This window comes from Salvia splendens, chromosome 21 (assembly GCF_004379255.2).
Source record: "Salvia splendens isolate huo1 chromosome 21, SspV2, whole genome shotgun sequence".
NCBI lineage: Eukaryota > Viridiplantae > Streptophyta > Magnoliopsida > Lamiales > Lamiaceae > Salvia > Salvia splendens.
In genome coordinates, this window is record NC_056052.1 from 24,475,796 (window position 1) to 24,492,393 (window position 16,598).

The window sequence follows — 16,598 nt, forward strand, 5'->3', positions numbered from 1 at the left end:
TGAAAATAATTGGAATCTAAAAACACACGAAAAGTCAAATTAATAATTTGAACAATTCTTCCTAAGTTAAGGAGCAAATCATACGACTTTACAAGAAGAAACAATCGACAAATGCAGTTTCGCCGAATGGAAGAGTTAACTACTTGATAAAAAAACGTAATTATTGCATCAACGATTACATATAGCTTATCAATACGATCTTAATAGTCGTCTCCATAATTAACTAATCTTCTGGATGGTAGAATATAAATTGAATCGATTTATTTTATTGTCAATTTGTGCTAAAGTTTCTTCGTTGAGTAGGTGATCAAACAACCCCTTGAACAAAGCAAAAGGTGCTTTCACGCGTTCTTTATTTTGCATATATACACCATATATTGCTACATTCTACCCGTTTTGATACAATGCGTTTTGCTTGCATTGTTGTTCATAAACGGAGGTTAAGATCGATGAATCTAATTTCAATGAGATCGGTATGCGTTTCATTCATTCCTTTTTTTTTATGTTTAGCGTTCCACATTGGTTGTATAACGCAACTAAACTTCTTTATCTCGATAATCTAGTCTTTTGAGATGATTTATCGCGTAACTATTTTTATTGAAAGGTTCAACAACTCAAAGGTAGCCCATGGAGTGGTGGAATGGGTGAGAAGTCAGTTGCGACCAACGTGACTGACTGGTACCAACGAGGATGTTTGGGAGCCAACAAGGAGAAGCACAAAATGGTAGTCTCGAGAAGAAGTCGGCTATGACCATATACCAGAGACCAAACATACCGCTCAATCAACCATATTTTTCAAATTTTTTATTACTTTCTTCCTCGTCCACAATATCCTTAATACTCTTGTAGTCATTATTTTTAATTATATAATTGTTGTATCAAAGATAAAATGTAATATTATTGTAAATATAGGTACTAACGAGGAGTAGTAGTATTATAGAAAAGAAGATATTTTTGAGGAAATTTGATCTCTATTTATACAAGTTGAACAAATATAACTTTTATTTTAAATTTATTTTTTAATATATTATATATTGACTGCATTTTAATATTATGTGATACAAATGAAAACAGCTTATTGGATAATAAACAAATGAGAGACGGATCACATGACCTCATTCTTTTGGATGGTCAACCATGAGGAGAAGAGAGAGCACATAATATTTATTTATTTATTTTATTTAAATTAGGAATTGGTAAGAGAGACCTGATCATGGATAAACATGATTTTACGGAGGTTAATTAATAGGGTTGTGCGTTGTCCCTATTAATTAATAGTCGGCTAATCCCACTACCGTCGTCACCCGCTGACCTTACAGCTCTTCTTGTGGAGGTCGCATCACGAGGTGAGACTTTCACTAATCTATTTTAATTTTGAATTTTTTTATATTATATTAATATTACTGAAAGCCCACCTTATTTAATCACCCAACAGCTCAGCCCAAATTATACATGGTGTAGAACTTCTAATTATTATTAGAGTACTATCTAATTATCACTGTCTCTACCTAAATTTTCTGGCACACTAATATGATTTATCTGAAAATGCTCCAATTCGGTGAAACAGATTCAAGTATATAGTATTATGTATTGTGTTTTAATTTTCGAGTCATTATTGTCAATAATATTAATTGCGGTATCTCTATTTTTAGTTTTAAAATCCCAAGTTTATTGCCTTGTCCAACATCATAATGGTCAATTGGAGAAGGGTGTCTCAACCACAGCACAGGCTGTTGTGCACCAGATACGGCCGCGTTTCATTGTCACTACTTCAATTTCATTTTTATTGTATACTGCTAAGTGTTCACCGCCTTTTATCATTTATATTCATTTTTTTTATTTTTGTTGAATAAATTGCCTTAAATCACCTTTTCCCCATTATTATCGTATACTCTACTTTATTGTATAAAATCTGATTCTCAAATATTCTTCAAGTAAGTAATAAAGTTCTTATAAAAATTTAGTTGCAACTTTGTTTATTTCTTTTATTGTTTTTCTTATCACATTTTATCCATTAGTTTCATTTTATAGCATGGGCATCAATAATCTACTACTATAATAAATTGGTGCAAGTATTCGTCCAATAATTGTACCAATTGGTATCATATTTGTATAAGTAATTAATTACTTGAGAAGAAAAATGAAATCTATTAACATTATAACAAAGGATTAAAGTGAATTATAGGGAAATCTTAGTGTGGGATTTTTTTTAATATTATGCTCATCACACTTTTTTCCCCTAATTTTGCAGCATATAACATTATCTTTTTGAATTATAATCACTTAAAATTTTAAATGGTTATTTGGAGTGATTATTTAGGATTAGATATTTCATTTTGAAGTATACTTTATATAAATGAAGACATTTAAAGGTGTTCGTTTGAAAAGTTTGAATTTTCCCAACAATAATTTCCTATTATATTTTATTTTAGAAGTAAATAAAGGTAAAGTAAAAGTTCGAATTTTAATTAATATTTGGGCGTGACAACTGCCAACTAATTTTATTCCCATGACATGATAATCTTGTAGATGGAAAAATAAGTCCATTTGCTTTCTCTATCGAATGGAGAATTCACCTCATCTTCTCATAGTGTCTACACATTATATTATGATATTTTCTCTTCTGTAAAAGTCAGGTTTGATTTTCAGTTGAAATTGAATAATGACTAGGATACACGTAAGCAATGCCCTATCCATGTTCGTCATAAAACTCACTACATTTCATCATCAAATAAGTGTCTCCTTATCCGACAACATTAACTGCTTTCTACTCACAACTCTCTAAACTTTCCATTTCTACTGAATTTGATTATGTGGCCGACTTACTTTTTAAAGACTAAGTTGATCAACAAAACCGATCATCAGATTGATTTTGAAATTATAGGAAGGAGGGATTGTCCACTCCGATCCATGCCCGCCGGTGAATCTCAGAGGGTGCGACTCAACCACATACTGAAGCTCGATGATACCACGCCAATCCGCGTACAGACCAATGGCCGTATTTACGACAAGTTGCTTAACAGTGATCACATCTTGACAATTATGCGGATTGTGTTCAAATCTGAAGAGAGGGCTGACTCATCGTACGAGCTGATTGCAGAAGGAGTAGCGGAAACCTATAAAGGCCGTTACTTAAACTTTGGTGGCTTGATCGAGTTAGTGATAGCTACACTTTATCTAAACTATTGATTATATTCATTAGATTTCAGAGATGCATTTAATTATGGATTCTTTTTGATGCTGAATTGTTACTCGCAGCTGGGATAAGAAAATCTATGATAAATTGCCGCCACGGTACTTGTTTAATATGTGTAAATTGCCTATATATCTATTGTTATTAGTGAAATTGATCAGAAAAACCATGAACTTTCACAAAAATTAGGAATTTTTCACAGTTTTTAAAAGTGGTCTAAAAAATCATTAACTTTTCGAATTGTGTAGATTTTCCACAGTAAAGTTTCCGGGACAAATTTTGCCTTCATGTACTAGTCACAGCTACATTTTAATTTGTGGGAAGATGAAAACTGATGATGATATGGATGCTCTAGAATTAGTGTCGGCATTCTATATAGGAAAATTTTATGCCATAAACTTTAGTGTGGGAAAATCTGCATAATTCCAAAAGTCGGTGATTTTAAAGACCACTTTTAAAGACCATGGAAAACAACTGATTTTTTTAAAAGTTTATGTTTTTCAATTTCCCTTCTTATTATTATTCTTATTGTTATTATGAATTTCATGCGTTAGCCCTTCCAGCATGGTGGAACCATCGGTCATATATGAGAACAATCTACCTTTGAGGTAAGCACTTGGTAAATCACATTTAATGCACAAGTATGTGTATATTCTATATTCCATATTTCATCTAAATAGTGTTTATTGTTATTGTTACTGTTGTTAATCTGTTTATATAAATTTTGTCACAGGAGTTCTCAACGCTCGAACATAGTAGAACCATCAGTAAATGAAAATGCTCTACCTTTAAGGTAAGCACTTAGTAAATCCCATCTAATATTATTATTATTAGAGCATTGCTTTTGTTATTATTATTGTTGTTGTTTAATCCAATTATGTGTATATACTATATTGCATACTCTATCCGGCCCCAATAACTATCCACTTTGGTTTTGACACGTATTTTATGAATGATTAGGAAAATGGATTAAAAAGATTAGTGGAATATTAGTCTCACTTTGATATATTAGTTTTATAATAAAACGTGAGTAGAAAGAGTGGGTGCAATGTAGGGACTACTAATCATTTATGACAAAAAAGTGAAAGTAGACAATTAATGGGGGGACGGACGAAAATGACAAAAGTGGACAATTAATGGGGGGGACGGACGAAAATGACAAAAGTGGACAATTAAGGGGGACGGAGCGAATACTTCATACTTCATCTAAGCAGTGTTTATAGTTATTATTATATTGTTAGAAAAATTATATATATTTTGCCAGGGGTTCTCAATATTCGACCTTAGTGGAGACATCAATCACAAATGATAACAATATACCTTTAAGGTTACCGTTTAATAAACAACGTCTACTATTTTGTTATTATTATTGTTGTTTTATCAAAATATGTGTATATTATAATTTATACTACCTTTCATATTTAACCTAAGCAATGTTTTTTGCTGTTATTAATGTTATTTATAATATTTGTCACAGGAATTCTCCACACCCAAGCATAATGGAGCCATCAGTCATAAATGACAACAATCCATTTTTAAGGTATGGTGGTAAAATCCCTTCTAATGTAATATAGCTAGTAATGGGCATAATTTTTGTTATTATCGTTTCATCAAAGCAGTATTAATTGGTATATTATTATTGTCAATGTTATTTAAAAATTACGTCTCATGCAGTGCCTTGTAATGAGTAGTGTTTTTGTATTGCTATTATTGTTATTTTTTTATCAAATATGTGTACATTCTATATAGCATAGTTCATCTAAACATTGTTTATTGTTATTCTTGTTACTGTCATTTATGAATTTTATCATAGGAGTTTATAAATGAGAACAATCTACCACTAATCTAAGCAGTTGGTATATCAAGTCTCATTTAATGCTTGTAATTGTTGTTGTTGTTTTATCCAAACCTACGCATATTCTCCATTGCATTCATATCAACAGTGGTTATTGTTGCTAATAAGTAGTATACTATAATATTTATATATTTTATTATAGGAGTCCTCAACATTTTAACATGGTGGAACCATCAGTTGTAAATGAGAACAATATACCTTTAAGGTAAGCATTTGGTAAATTTTGTCTCTTTGTAAATCGTAGTAATAGCTTGATTGCTTTTACTACAAATGTTAGTAATTTTATTTATACATTTTGTCATAGGAGTTCTCAAAATCAAAACACAGTGGACCCATTAGTAAATGAAAACAATCTAAGGTAAGCACTTATTTATTGATTCAAGAAATTAGGGTTTATAATTGGATATTGAAATTTAGTAGGAGTATGTTAATTCTGGATAGTTGTTTCCCTTTTATGCTAAAAAAAACGTTTTTTGTTACAGGGAGGCTGGAGATCCGGAGATAAACGAGAATAACTTACAGTTGAGTCACTTAATCAATTCACGCACACACACACACTCAACATGAAGATTAAAATCTGATAGCTTAATTAATAATTTTATTATTTCATCTTGTAATTATTTAATAGGCAATGGAACCGGAGGGAGAAGATCATCCGCGCATTGAACTATTTAAGATTCCGACGGCTATCGAATGCGTCGGTTGAGAGCCGAGAGAGCAGGGTTGAGAGGGGCACGGTTATTCCCTCATCTGTTCTACTCCTTGTGTTAGCCTTCCTTATGGTTGGATCCATGCGTTTTGTTTTGTACAATCAATTGTTTTTATTTGGTTGAGGGCACGCAATTGATTAAATTTGTTCATCATGTAGTAATAATAGTACTCCTAAGTTTTGTGGGTTTGCATTGGATAATCATGTGGCACAATTTGTGTGAATGTAATTTGTAATAATAGCGACGAATAACGTCTACGCATGTTATTTGGACTTGGTTTGTTGGACCTATTTTTTACTACTATTATTATTGTTGAAAGAACAATGTACATCTATTAAAAATAGGTATATTTTTTTATCATTTTGGGATATCATAAAAAATAGTTTTATTTTTAAAAATAGAATGTTTCTTTTTATACGGCTTTTTCTCCTCTCTCATACTTTACTCAACTTTTTTTCAATCTTTTTTACTTTATCCGCTTCTTTTTTTCATTTATCTTACTTTACCAATTTCTTATTAAAACTCGTATCGTCCATAAATGAGACTATTTTTTGTGGACGGATAGAGCATTGCATCACCCCAATTTAAGCACTAAAATATAAACTTTTTTAGCCTAATTTGAGCAAATTGGACTGAAGAATATTTCGGGTTCAGGTGCTCCAATTTGTAGGCCTAAATCTAGACTTCTTTTCTAAAGGAATGATTAAGGAATTAAAACAAAATAAAGTATATGTATACCGATTTAGTAGAAATAGAAATTGTCATTTGGCACAGAACTTCGCCACTTAACACTAAGATATGTTCAAATTCATCAGATTTTTTATTAAGATTCCAATAATTTTAGAAGAAGAAATTTAGAAGCAAATCCTAATTGTTCTTGTCAAGTAAATTTATGTAGAGAGACCCCAATGCCAGCTAATTAAAGTAGTGATTTAAATATGTTAATCAAGTACACAAAAGAAGACGGGTTTGTTTAAACAAATCGAGAAATTTGATTATGTTTAGCAAGATATCATTTTGTAAACTAAATTCGTTAGTGTGTAGTATATATATTTGCGGCTTAAATTCCTAATTTCTCTCCAACAATACAATATTTGCCTTCTAAACACAAGTATATATGAGAAACTCAATTCTCCCCTTCTTCATTCCCAATTCTCCCTTTCTTTAGAATTCTATTGATAATGTTTTTCAAGACTAGGTTGGTCAACAAAACCGATCAACTGATCGATTTTGATGTTGAACACGGGTACTGTCCACTCGTAGCTATGCCCGCGGGTGAATCTCAGAGGGTGGCAGTCCACGTTGTACTCAACATCAACTTCAATAGACCAACGTCACCGATCCGTGTACTGATCAATGGCCGGTTTCACGGCATGTGGTTGCATCCGTATCGAATCGCAAAGATGACGCAGATTGTCTTTAAATATCAACACGGTTTGCTGATTGCAGAAGGATCAATCGAGTCTTACTTTGACCGTTTCTTTGGTTGCTGCATCAAGTTAATATACTCTATATAGATACTACACTTTGGCTTTTCTTTTTCAAAGTATATATTGATTAAAGTTTTTAGCAAAATTTATTTGGAATCTGATTAATGTTACTATTGTTGCAGCTGGGACAATAGAACCTAAAGTTGATTGTACATCTACATCTAGTTCTACATCTACATTGGGAACTAGTATTAGGTATATATAATATATAGTACATGTTTAATTAGTTTGATGTATCAAACAAAATTATTATCTATCTCATGCTGCAGCTTTTTTTTGTAAATTATTATACATGTTATATTTTTAAATTCTGAACATATTGTTAATGTTTATCTATCTAACTAAGTATGGAGTATATAAATTGCTTGAATAGTTTATGGAAATTTTCTCATCTTAGCAGTAATGATTCAACAAATTTGATTAGATCTTGATATATGTGCAAAATCTAGATTGTCTTTCCCGACTACTCTAAAACGATTGTGTTTTTTTTTTTCACGAGTCTGGCTTAGAAACAAAACCTTCGGAGAACAACCTCCAGTTGAGCCAACTTATTTAATTACTCTGATCAAGATCTTGATAATTATTAATATTCCTTTACTTATTAAGTTGTCTAACTATATAGGCCCGTGTTACGAGTGCGTATACCAGCACAGCAAATGGCCCAACTCGAACCACAACTGAAATTACCTGATCAACCGACCCCTTCAGAGATTAGGGTTTCCCTTGAACTCCCATGTAATACTATGAATAATGTCCCAAACCAGCCCTAAACATAATGTTTGGGGTGTGCTGAACTTATCAATTTGGTCTATGTTTAGTCAATTTTTTAAATGGAATTATTATGTTTTGTCAAATTTTTAATGGAATTATCAAATATTAACGGTTAACCAATTTTTGACCAAATTAGTGCACGAATCAGCTCTCTAGAGCAATAGAAATTCCATACAATTAATTATACTATAATCTACTAATAATATAAGTTTCTTATAATAGATATTTATTATTATAAAGACATATTAGAGAATATGGCCTGTTTGAATAATAGTAAAGGAATAACTCGGAAACAAGAATATTAAAAAGAGGAATGGTAGTTGAACGCCCTCCAAATTTGTTGGGTGGGAAGAAGAAAAATTGGAACAAGAATACAAGATAAATGGTAGAAATTGAAACTAGAAATGTGGAATAAAGGATCATTAAGTGAGCAGAAAATGGATTATTTAGCAGTCAAAATAAAGTCCATCACATTTGTTGCAGTTTGCACGCTATAATTCCTTGTACACAATATTTAATAAAACTCAACACCTTCGGAAAGATCTTTCGGAGTATACAAAAACACATAAACTAATCAATTGTTTGGAAATTCGATACATGGCTAATCTTGTACTAGTAATTAATTAATTTAATTTATTAAAAAACCAACATGCTGCATATATAATTATCCTATTTATATTTAACATTACATGTATCAATACAAAAAATAAGCGCTTCAATAAGAGTTTGAATGGTGGAAGCTTGAAATGATCAACAATACAATGTGACAATAACATTTTTTGTTTTCATCATACTCTATTGCGCCTCTATTTGTAAAGACATGTACTACAAGCCTACAATTTACATGCTTAAGTACAACTCCAAATAATTTCAATACACTTTCTATGTAAAAGAAATTTCATTTTAATTGAATACTACTATATTAAACATATCTATTTATCATGAATGAAATATCTATTTAATTTTAATATTACTATTAAATATATATTAAATTTATTTTAGAACAGTGTTGTTAAACGGCAAGCAAACTGCAAAGAGAGTTGTTCATTTACCGGCGGCTAACGGCTCTATATTACAACAAAAAATATCTAGAAAGAAGAAACAGAGCAACAATGTTGAGTTCTCCCGCGCCTCCCTCAACATCACCTTCTTCCCCAATTTCATCGACGCCGCAGCTTCCACGGTGAGTAGCCCTACACAATTGCGATCTGATTCACATATAATTAAAATCAATTCATCTAATTTCTAATCGAATTGCTACAATCAACGCAGCTCTCCGTGGAGGAATCGATGCGTGCTAGGCTTGACGTGCGCGATAATCGGCCTCGACGGCGGCGATTTCGCGGTGGTCGGGGAGCAGGAGAGAGCTGTGGCGGTGGATATGCGATCGTCGATGACGGCTCCGAGATGGAGCGACAAGAGAGCTTGCCTGCCGTGGCGGATCAATTCGCTTGAAACGATCGTGCCGGAGAATCTGCCGCGGCGGCGGTGGGAGGCCACTGGCTTCTCTGAGACGGTTAGGGCTGCGGTGAAATCAGGCGCCAAGGGTTGTTTTAGTATGTGATTAACCATGTGTAGAAAATGGTGAATTTTTATACTGTGAATATCAACAAATATAAACCCATTATTTAAATTAATTACTACTGTATTAGTTCCTTTTTTTTATTTAATTGGAACATAAATGATCATATAGCAAGCATCTAATATGTTCCATTGAAAATGAAACATTTTTCTTTTTGAATTGTTCTATTAAAAATAAAATATTTTTCTAAAATTATCTGACTTTATTCTCGTTCATTTACTAATAACATAAAAATATATAAAATTATGTAAATGATAAATTCACAGAATTGGAGCATCAATTACTTTGTAAATAAATATAAATATCATGGAATAAATAAATCCATGGGGTCGAAGTAGTAGTACATTTTTGTAGATGCAGTACAAGACACGTTAGTGAATTAGAATGGGCCGTTGTCTTATGTATACATGAAGCCCATTACATAAATAAACCAGAATTATAGGCCCATAATTGTGGTTCTTATCTTCTTGTTTAACACGTGAGAGATGCCCAAATTTGTGAACTAATAATATCAAAGTTGTTCCATTCAAATCTGTTTCCAACTAAATAAAAATAATTACGAACGATTTAATTTAATTTACAAATATAGATCTGAACTAATATCCATTTTCATGTAAGTTACTTAGATAATCTTAGACGTATGTGTTAGGAATAAGTAATAAGGGGGGCCATGGTGGACCTATTAATTTCTTTTTGATCTTCCATGTACTTAATGGACCTCTTGAACCCTTTGCACCCTGTAAACTGTCATTGTTGATAGGCTTCAAAAATTTTGAATGCTTGAGTTTTTGACTTCAATTTGAATAATGTATCAAGTATATAAAAAAACAATACTTATATTGTTGAATGCATTTAAAATGGTACAAATAGTAAGATTTGAAATGAAATACTACTATAATAACTTTATAATTATAAGTTGAGAATATTTGAAGATATTATATAAATAATTAAGTACTTTCTAAGTTGGGGGAAATTAATTCGGAATAGGGATGGAAGAATTATTTGATCAAAGATATCTAAAGACATAATTTTCGGACCGACTATATATTAGCTATAGCTGATTAATAACGATCACAGTGGTCATAATTAATTAAGTCTTGTTGATAGGAAATAATCAAGGAGAATAAATTAAAACTGAGTTATTTTAGTCTTTGTGGAAGTTTAACCGTTGACTATAGGTTAACCAACAACCCCTCAAAGAAGCAAAAAGGTACAATTATTTCTAATGCTTTTAGAATTATTCAGAGACGCATGGACATATATATACTACTACATGTTTCAAGGTGGGTTGCACACCATTCTGCATTTTCGTTGTTGTCGTCGTCGTCTATTGTCTCTGGCTGAATAAGCAATTTTTCTATTTATGACAGCAGCAGCAGGCCTGATCCGAAGCTTCTATCGACACCAACGAGGCGCGGATGAAGCCACCGAAAAGAGAAGAGTGTGATGGCGAAGATGGTACGTCCCAATGGAGCGGAAGATTATGGACGTGACAAATGCTAACTACATTATTAAAACGCAAATATTCCCGCTAGGCATGTCAACAATTCCTTACACAAATTAATTCAAATACATAAACACACCACACGACAACGTCAAAGCATTTGTATTTGAGCATTTAAGAGATCTTAACCCGAAGGTCCGTCGAGGATCGGAGGTGGAATGGATGTACATGTTGCACTTAGGGCGGAGGCAGAGCTAACGTGAGGTTTGAAATATACAAAAGTTGTATGTTTCAAATAAGGAAGGAAATTGTTTTATCCTAATGAGCAGTGACTAGACTATATTATTACATCATAGTAATTGGATAAGCGCAAATGTAAATTAAAAATCATTGATATCGCAATTGTATAAGAAGTTTATAGATCAAACCTGCTCTATTTCATGACCTTTTAAGACGAATTCTTCTATTCAAATTTAAAACAAAAATAGTACTCATAATCGTAACATATTTTAATTTGGTTTATTCTAATTTCTAAATTGTAATAGAGTTGACATGCTTACCTGGATACACGTAATTAAAAATTTAACCATATCCATAATAATATAATATACACAAATTTAGCTAAAAAATCCCCAACAGTTGCAATATTTTTCATCGAATCAGTTTCTAGTTTCTTTTTACTGCATTTTCTTTCTACATATAGCTATGAGTAATTAAAATTACTAAACACTTCACTCCCACGTGTGATGGAACTTCCTTTATTCTTTCGCAAAATTACTCTCGAATTTGATTGCATTTACTCATGGGCGGCCCGTTTGGCGATCTAAAGACTAGGTTGGTCAACAAAATCGGTCAACCGATCGGTTTCGAAGTTGATGGCGGGAGTTGTCCGCTCCGAGGCCTGCCACCTGGCAAATCTCGGAGCGTGTCACTCTCTCGCATGATCAAGCTATGTAAAGAGCGCGGATCGGCCGAATGGCCAATCCGCGTACTGATCAATGGCCGTTTTCACGGCATGTGCTTGCATCCGAGTCATATCTTGAAGATGACGCGGATTGTGTTCCGATATAAATTCAGAGATGACGGTTCGAGCGTGCCGATTGCTGAGGGAATCGGCGAGACTTTCTTTAACCGTGTATTTGGTTGCTGCATTAGGTTAGTAGTATTCATTTTGTTCATTAAATTAGAGAAAAGCATTTAATTTCTGGAATTATTAAAATTATTTTATTTGGAATCTTATTATGGCTGTTTTTGGTAGCAGCTGGGGCAAGAGAACCTATGTTGAAATAGCCGAAGCTGATTCAACAAGGAGAAGGCTAATTACGTATGTTTTGAATTTTGATGTATTGAATTTTTATATTATTATGAATTATTTATATTTATAATTTGTTACAGGAGAAGGTCTCAACGTCCGAACATAATCGCACCACCAGTCATAAATGGGAACAATTTACCATTAAGGTAACCACTCTGTAAATCTTGTCTTCTTATAAAGTTTTTTTGTTATTATTGTTGTTTATCTAATCATAAATTGCAAACTTCATCTAATTACTCATCTCATCATTGATGATTTTCAAATTAGGACATTTAATTAGATATTGATAATCATATTTGTGTAAAACTCTGATCCGACATTTCCTTTTAAACTAAAAAAGATCATTTTTTTTGTTACAGCAGGGTTCGAGATCCTGAGACAAAGCCACTCGAAAATAGGCTCCAATTGAGGCAAATTAATAATTCCCCAACTTATCAAAATACACACTCAACATGAAGACCAAACCTTCATATTTATTTAATACTATTATTTTTTCATATTTGTCATTATGTACTAATAGGCAAGAAAGCTGGAGGAAGAAGTTCATCCTTGCATTTCCATCAAGGAATATCAGATTCCGATTGCTGTGGAATGGTGGCGGAGTGGTGGCCGGTGGGAAAAGAAGCTGCGAAAACTCGAATTTGTCGGCTGAGAGTCGGAAGAAGAAGCTTCACCGGCTGTTTTCTATTCGAAGAAGGGATAAGTGTAATCGATCCATCCTCTTAGTGCTGGCCTTCCTTTTGGTTGGTTCCGTGCATTTGTTGTACAATTAATTATTTTACTTGATTAAGGGTATGTAATTAAACATAAGATCATGGCTTAGGATTGATGTATAATATCTGTTATAATATATTGATAAATTTAATATTGCATCTATCAGTTTAATTCGATCAAAAGCTCAATAAAATCATCCTATATACTTATCAAATATATAGTGACAGTGTGTGATTTTTATAAGGTACACTGAAAACTTGGCTTTTCATACTCACAAAATGGTGAGGAATTTTACATTTTATTTTATAAAATATAGGGTACGACTTTACTCAAACAATCAATCGTACACGGCTTCGCCGAATGGAACAGCTGAATTATCAAAGATACTAAAAAAACGTTAATTGCATTGACTATTACATATAGCTGATAATTACAATTAACTAATCTTATGAGTCATGGATGATGGGTAATATAATGACATTAGATATAAGATTGAATATTTTTTTTATTAATTTGTGTATTAATAAAAAACATCAATCCCTTCAACGCGGCTAAAAGGCACTTTGACAATTATTCGACATCTCCATTGAGAAACTGAGGGCAAATGGCAAATTCAATTTCTACGAGATTGGTATGCATTTCATTCATTTTATTTCTGGTTTTCAATGTTTCATGTCGGTTATGTAAGGCAACTATTATGGAATTTATGGACCAAATAAATTTCTTTATATTCATAGACCATAGTCCCTTGAGGTGTGTTACTCCCTCTAAAAAAATAGTTTCATTTATGGTAGACACGAGTTTTAATGAGAAATTAGTAAGTATAGATAGGAGAAAAAGTGGATAAAGTATGAAAGTGGAACTTTCTAAAAATAGAAATGAGACTATTTTTCATAGACATTCCAAATAACAAAATGAGACTGTTTTTCATGGACAGAGGATTATTATATAACCAGTGAGGCCATCCACAACGATGTTGCTATACCGTTCCTTAAACTACTATTTGCGGGCCCCACTGTACTTTTTAACTCCATTTCTTAACTAAGGAACGGAACCTGCAACCCTACGTTCCTTAATCGTCTCTTAACCGTTCCTTAAATTACTATTAATTCAATTTCATTTTTTATTTTTATTTCCAACCCAATTCAATTAAAATAAACACATTTCATTAAATAAAATAAACTTACAACATAAAATTCGTAAAAAAAATATAGTTGATTTGAAATGAAAATTGGGGTGGAATTAGAGAGGATTTGAGAGGAATAGATGCGTGTTTGTGAGTGAAATGAGTATGAAATAGGAGTATTTTATAGAGTAAAGAAATAAAAAAAATTGAAAAACGGCTATAAATGGTAACATTGCCGTTTACAAAAAAAAATTATTTTTTTTAACATTCGAATTTTAAAAAAATATATATTTATTGCGTCATCGTGACGACGTCCACTCGCGGGCCGGCGAGTGGGCGTCATGGCCTGGGAGCTCGCCACGTCGCCTCGACGCGTAGCGAGACGTCTCGTGGTGGCGGGTCTCGGGACGGGCTGGGGACGGAACGACCGGCTGCAACGCGTTTCTCCGCGGTTTCGTTCCTCCGGCACGGAACGTGGGCCGGTTACGCCACGCGTTGTGGATGCTCTGACAGATTTAAAATTTGAAAAAGGAAAGAAAAGGAGTATCATAACAAGATTCAAGAGAGAGGGTAGGGTTCGTGTGGTGATAGATTTTTGGTGGTGTTCGCCGAAAATTTGGAGTGTGGAAGGAGTGATTATTTTGCAGATAGTAAAAATGAGTTTTACGGGGGTTTTGATGGGTTGTTTTTCTGCATGTTTGGAAAATTATTGTATCTATATAATTATACATTTATAATAAAACATATAAAATGTCAATAAAATTTAATTTAATTTAAAATAAAAATATGAAAACAACATAATTAAAATAGCAAATGTTGGGTTTTATCTTTTGTTGGGCTTATTTATAGTATTATTATTCCTGGAAGCCCATGTATTTAAACACTTAGAAACCCAGCCCAAATTAAAGAAATTGTTAAACTTCTTACTCCATTACTAAAGAATAAGAAGGCCCTTTTAGCACGCAACTTTCTAAACCACCGATGTGATTAAATCTGTCTCCTAAATTTCCTTGGCGCTATGAAATTTTTACCTTTTCTTAAAATCCCCCAATTTGGTTTAAACTAATTCATAGTATATAAATTCTGTATTGTCAATAGTAGAATTTATTTGAATTAATTTGTGATAAAATCCAACAAATTATGCATTTCCTTTCAATTATGTATACTACATTAATCACAATGCGCATGTTATATCAACAAATATAGTTGTACTTGGAGATTTGAAATTTATTTATTACTTATATGCTATTTTTTACTTTATGTATACAAATGAAATTTTGTAATTTTATAATCATGAAGAATAACACTAACTAAATATCAACAACCTTTGATAGTTTCACTACTGCAAAAGTCAAGCTAGGCGGCACCAGCCACGCCACCACTTTATGAAACATGAGCTTATATCTTACTATTTAGGAACACAAACCCTAGAGAATCCCATCACCAACAAGTTTCTTACTCTTCTTTCTACTTATCAATTTCTTCTGAATTTGATCATGAGTGTGTCTAGCTTGTTCAAGACTAGGTTGTCCAACGCAACCGGTCATCAAATCAGTTTCGAAATCGAAGGTAGGAGGGAATGTGAATGTCCACTCCGAGCCATGGCCGCAGGCGAATCCCAGAAAGTGCGACTCTCCCGCATACTGAAGCTCGATGATGGCACGCTGTTCCGAGTGCTGATCAACGGCAGCTTCCACGGAATGGTTCTCTCACGTGATGACATCTTGAAGATGACGCGTATTGTGTTTAGAGTGGCTGAATCGTCGCTGTTTGCTGAAGGAATAGTGGAGACTCATATCAACCGTTTATTTGGCAGCTGCATCAAGTTAAGAGCTACCCACTTTTTGTCTTTCTTTTCTCAATTTATTGAGTTTGTTCGTTAAATTTCAGAAATACATCTAATTTATGGAATCTTGTTGTCTTTTTTTGGTGGCAGCTGGGGTAAGAGAATCCACCATGAATTACCACAGTGGTTGTATACTTTAGTTTGCATACTTAGTCTCTAAGCAGTGTTTATTGTTATGATTATTTATTTTGTTAAATCAGTTCTCAACATCTGGTGCAACCATCAACCATAACTGACAACAATCAATCTTCAAAGTAAGCACTTGGTGCAACCATCTAATGATTCAAAGTAAGCACTTGGTGCAACCACTGCAGAGAGCCACGAACGGTGGCTGAGGGCCGAGAGCCGAGAGGGAGCCGCGGCGGCGGCCTTCAAGCGGCTGAGCCGTGTGTTCCGCGGCCCACCACTGCAGCGGGTCGCGTTTCGTGGCCCAGCCACCGAATTTTTTTATTTTTGCTTCTTTTTTTTATAAATACACACCATTTTTCCTCCATTTTTCTACCACAATTCAAACACCACTCTTTCCAATCTTTCCAATCTATTTTAATTCAA

General features: G+C 33.2%; 3 protein-coding genes across 6 annotated transcripts; all 3 read left to right on the forward strand.

The window, feature by feature from the left end:
• The first annotated feature begins 339 nt into the window (after window positions 1-339).
• On the forward strand, window positions 340-6,033 carry LOC121783862. Of its 3 annotated transcripts, none has more exons than XM_042182037.1 (10): window positions 340-473; window positions 605-3,155; window positions 3,259-3,294; window positions 3,748-3,801; window positions 3,927-3,986; window positions 4,671-4,733; window positions 5,191-5,253; window positions 5,353-5,406; window positions 5,531-5,569; window positions 5,677-6,033. In XM_042182037.1, exons 2-10 carry the CDS (start codon window positions 2,812-2,814, stop codon window positions 5,879-5,881), a joined length of 918 nt encoding a protein of 305 aa, XP_042037971.1. In that variant the 5' UTR covers window positions 340-473; window positions 605-2,811; the 3' UTR covers window positions 5,882-6,033. The 3 variants fall into 3 exon arrangements, with proteins under 3 accessions (XP_042037971.1, XP_042037973.1, XP_042037972.1); XM_042182039.1 differs by having other exon boundaries at window positions 414-1,346; window positions 2,885-3,155; XM_042182038.1 differs by having other exon boundaries at window positions 414-3,155; window positions 5,356-5,406.
• A 2,949-nt stretch (window positions 6,034-8,982) lies between these two features.
• On the forward strand, window positions 8,983-9,681 carry LOC121784053. Its single transcript, XM_042182236.1, has 2 exons — window positions 8,983-9,202; window positions 9,292-9,681. Exons 1-2 carry the CDS (start codon window positions 9,132-9,134, stop codon window positions 9,581-9,583), a joined length of 363 nt encoding a protein of 120 aa, XP_042038170.1. The 5' UTR covers window positions 8,983-9,131; the 3' UTR covers window positions 9,584-9,681.
• A 2,085-nt stretch (window positions 9,682-11,766) lies between these two features.
• LOC121784501 lies at window positions 11,767-13,173 on the forward strand. 2 transcript variants are annotated; one of them, XM_042182647.1, is made up of 5 exons: window positions 11,767-12,200; window positions 12,307-12,369; window positions 12,441-12,506; window positions 12,720-12,770; window positions 12,881-13,173. In XM_042182647.1, exons 1-5 carry the CDS (start codon window positions 11,848-11,850, stop codon window positions 13,131-13,133), a joined length of 786 nt encoding a protein of 261 aa, XP_042038581.1. In that variant the 5' UTR covers window positions 11,767-11,847; the 3' UTR covers window positions 13,134-13,173. The 2 variants fall into 2 exon arrangements, with proteins under 2 accessions (XP_042038581.1, XP_042038582.1); XM_042182648.1 differs by having other exon boundaries at window positions 12,723-12,770.
• Window positions 13,174-16,598: the final 3,425 nt, after the last annotated feature.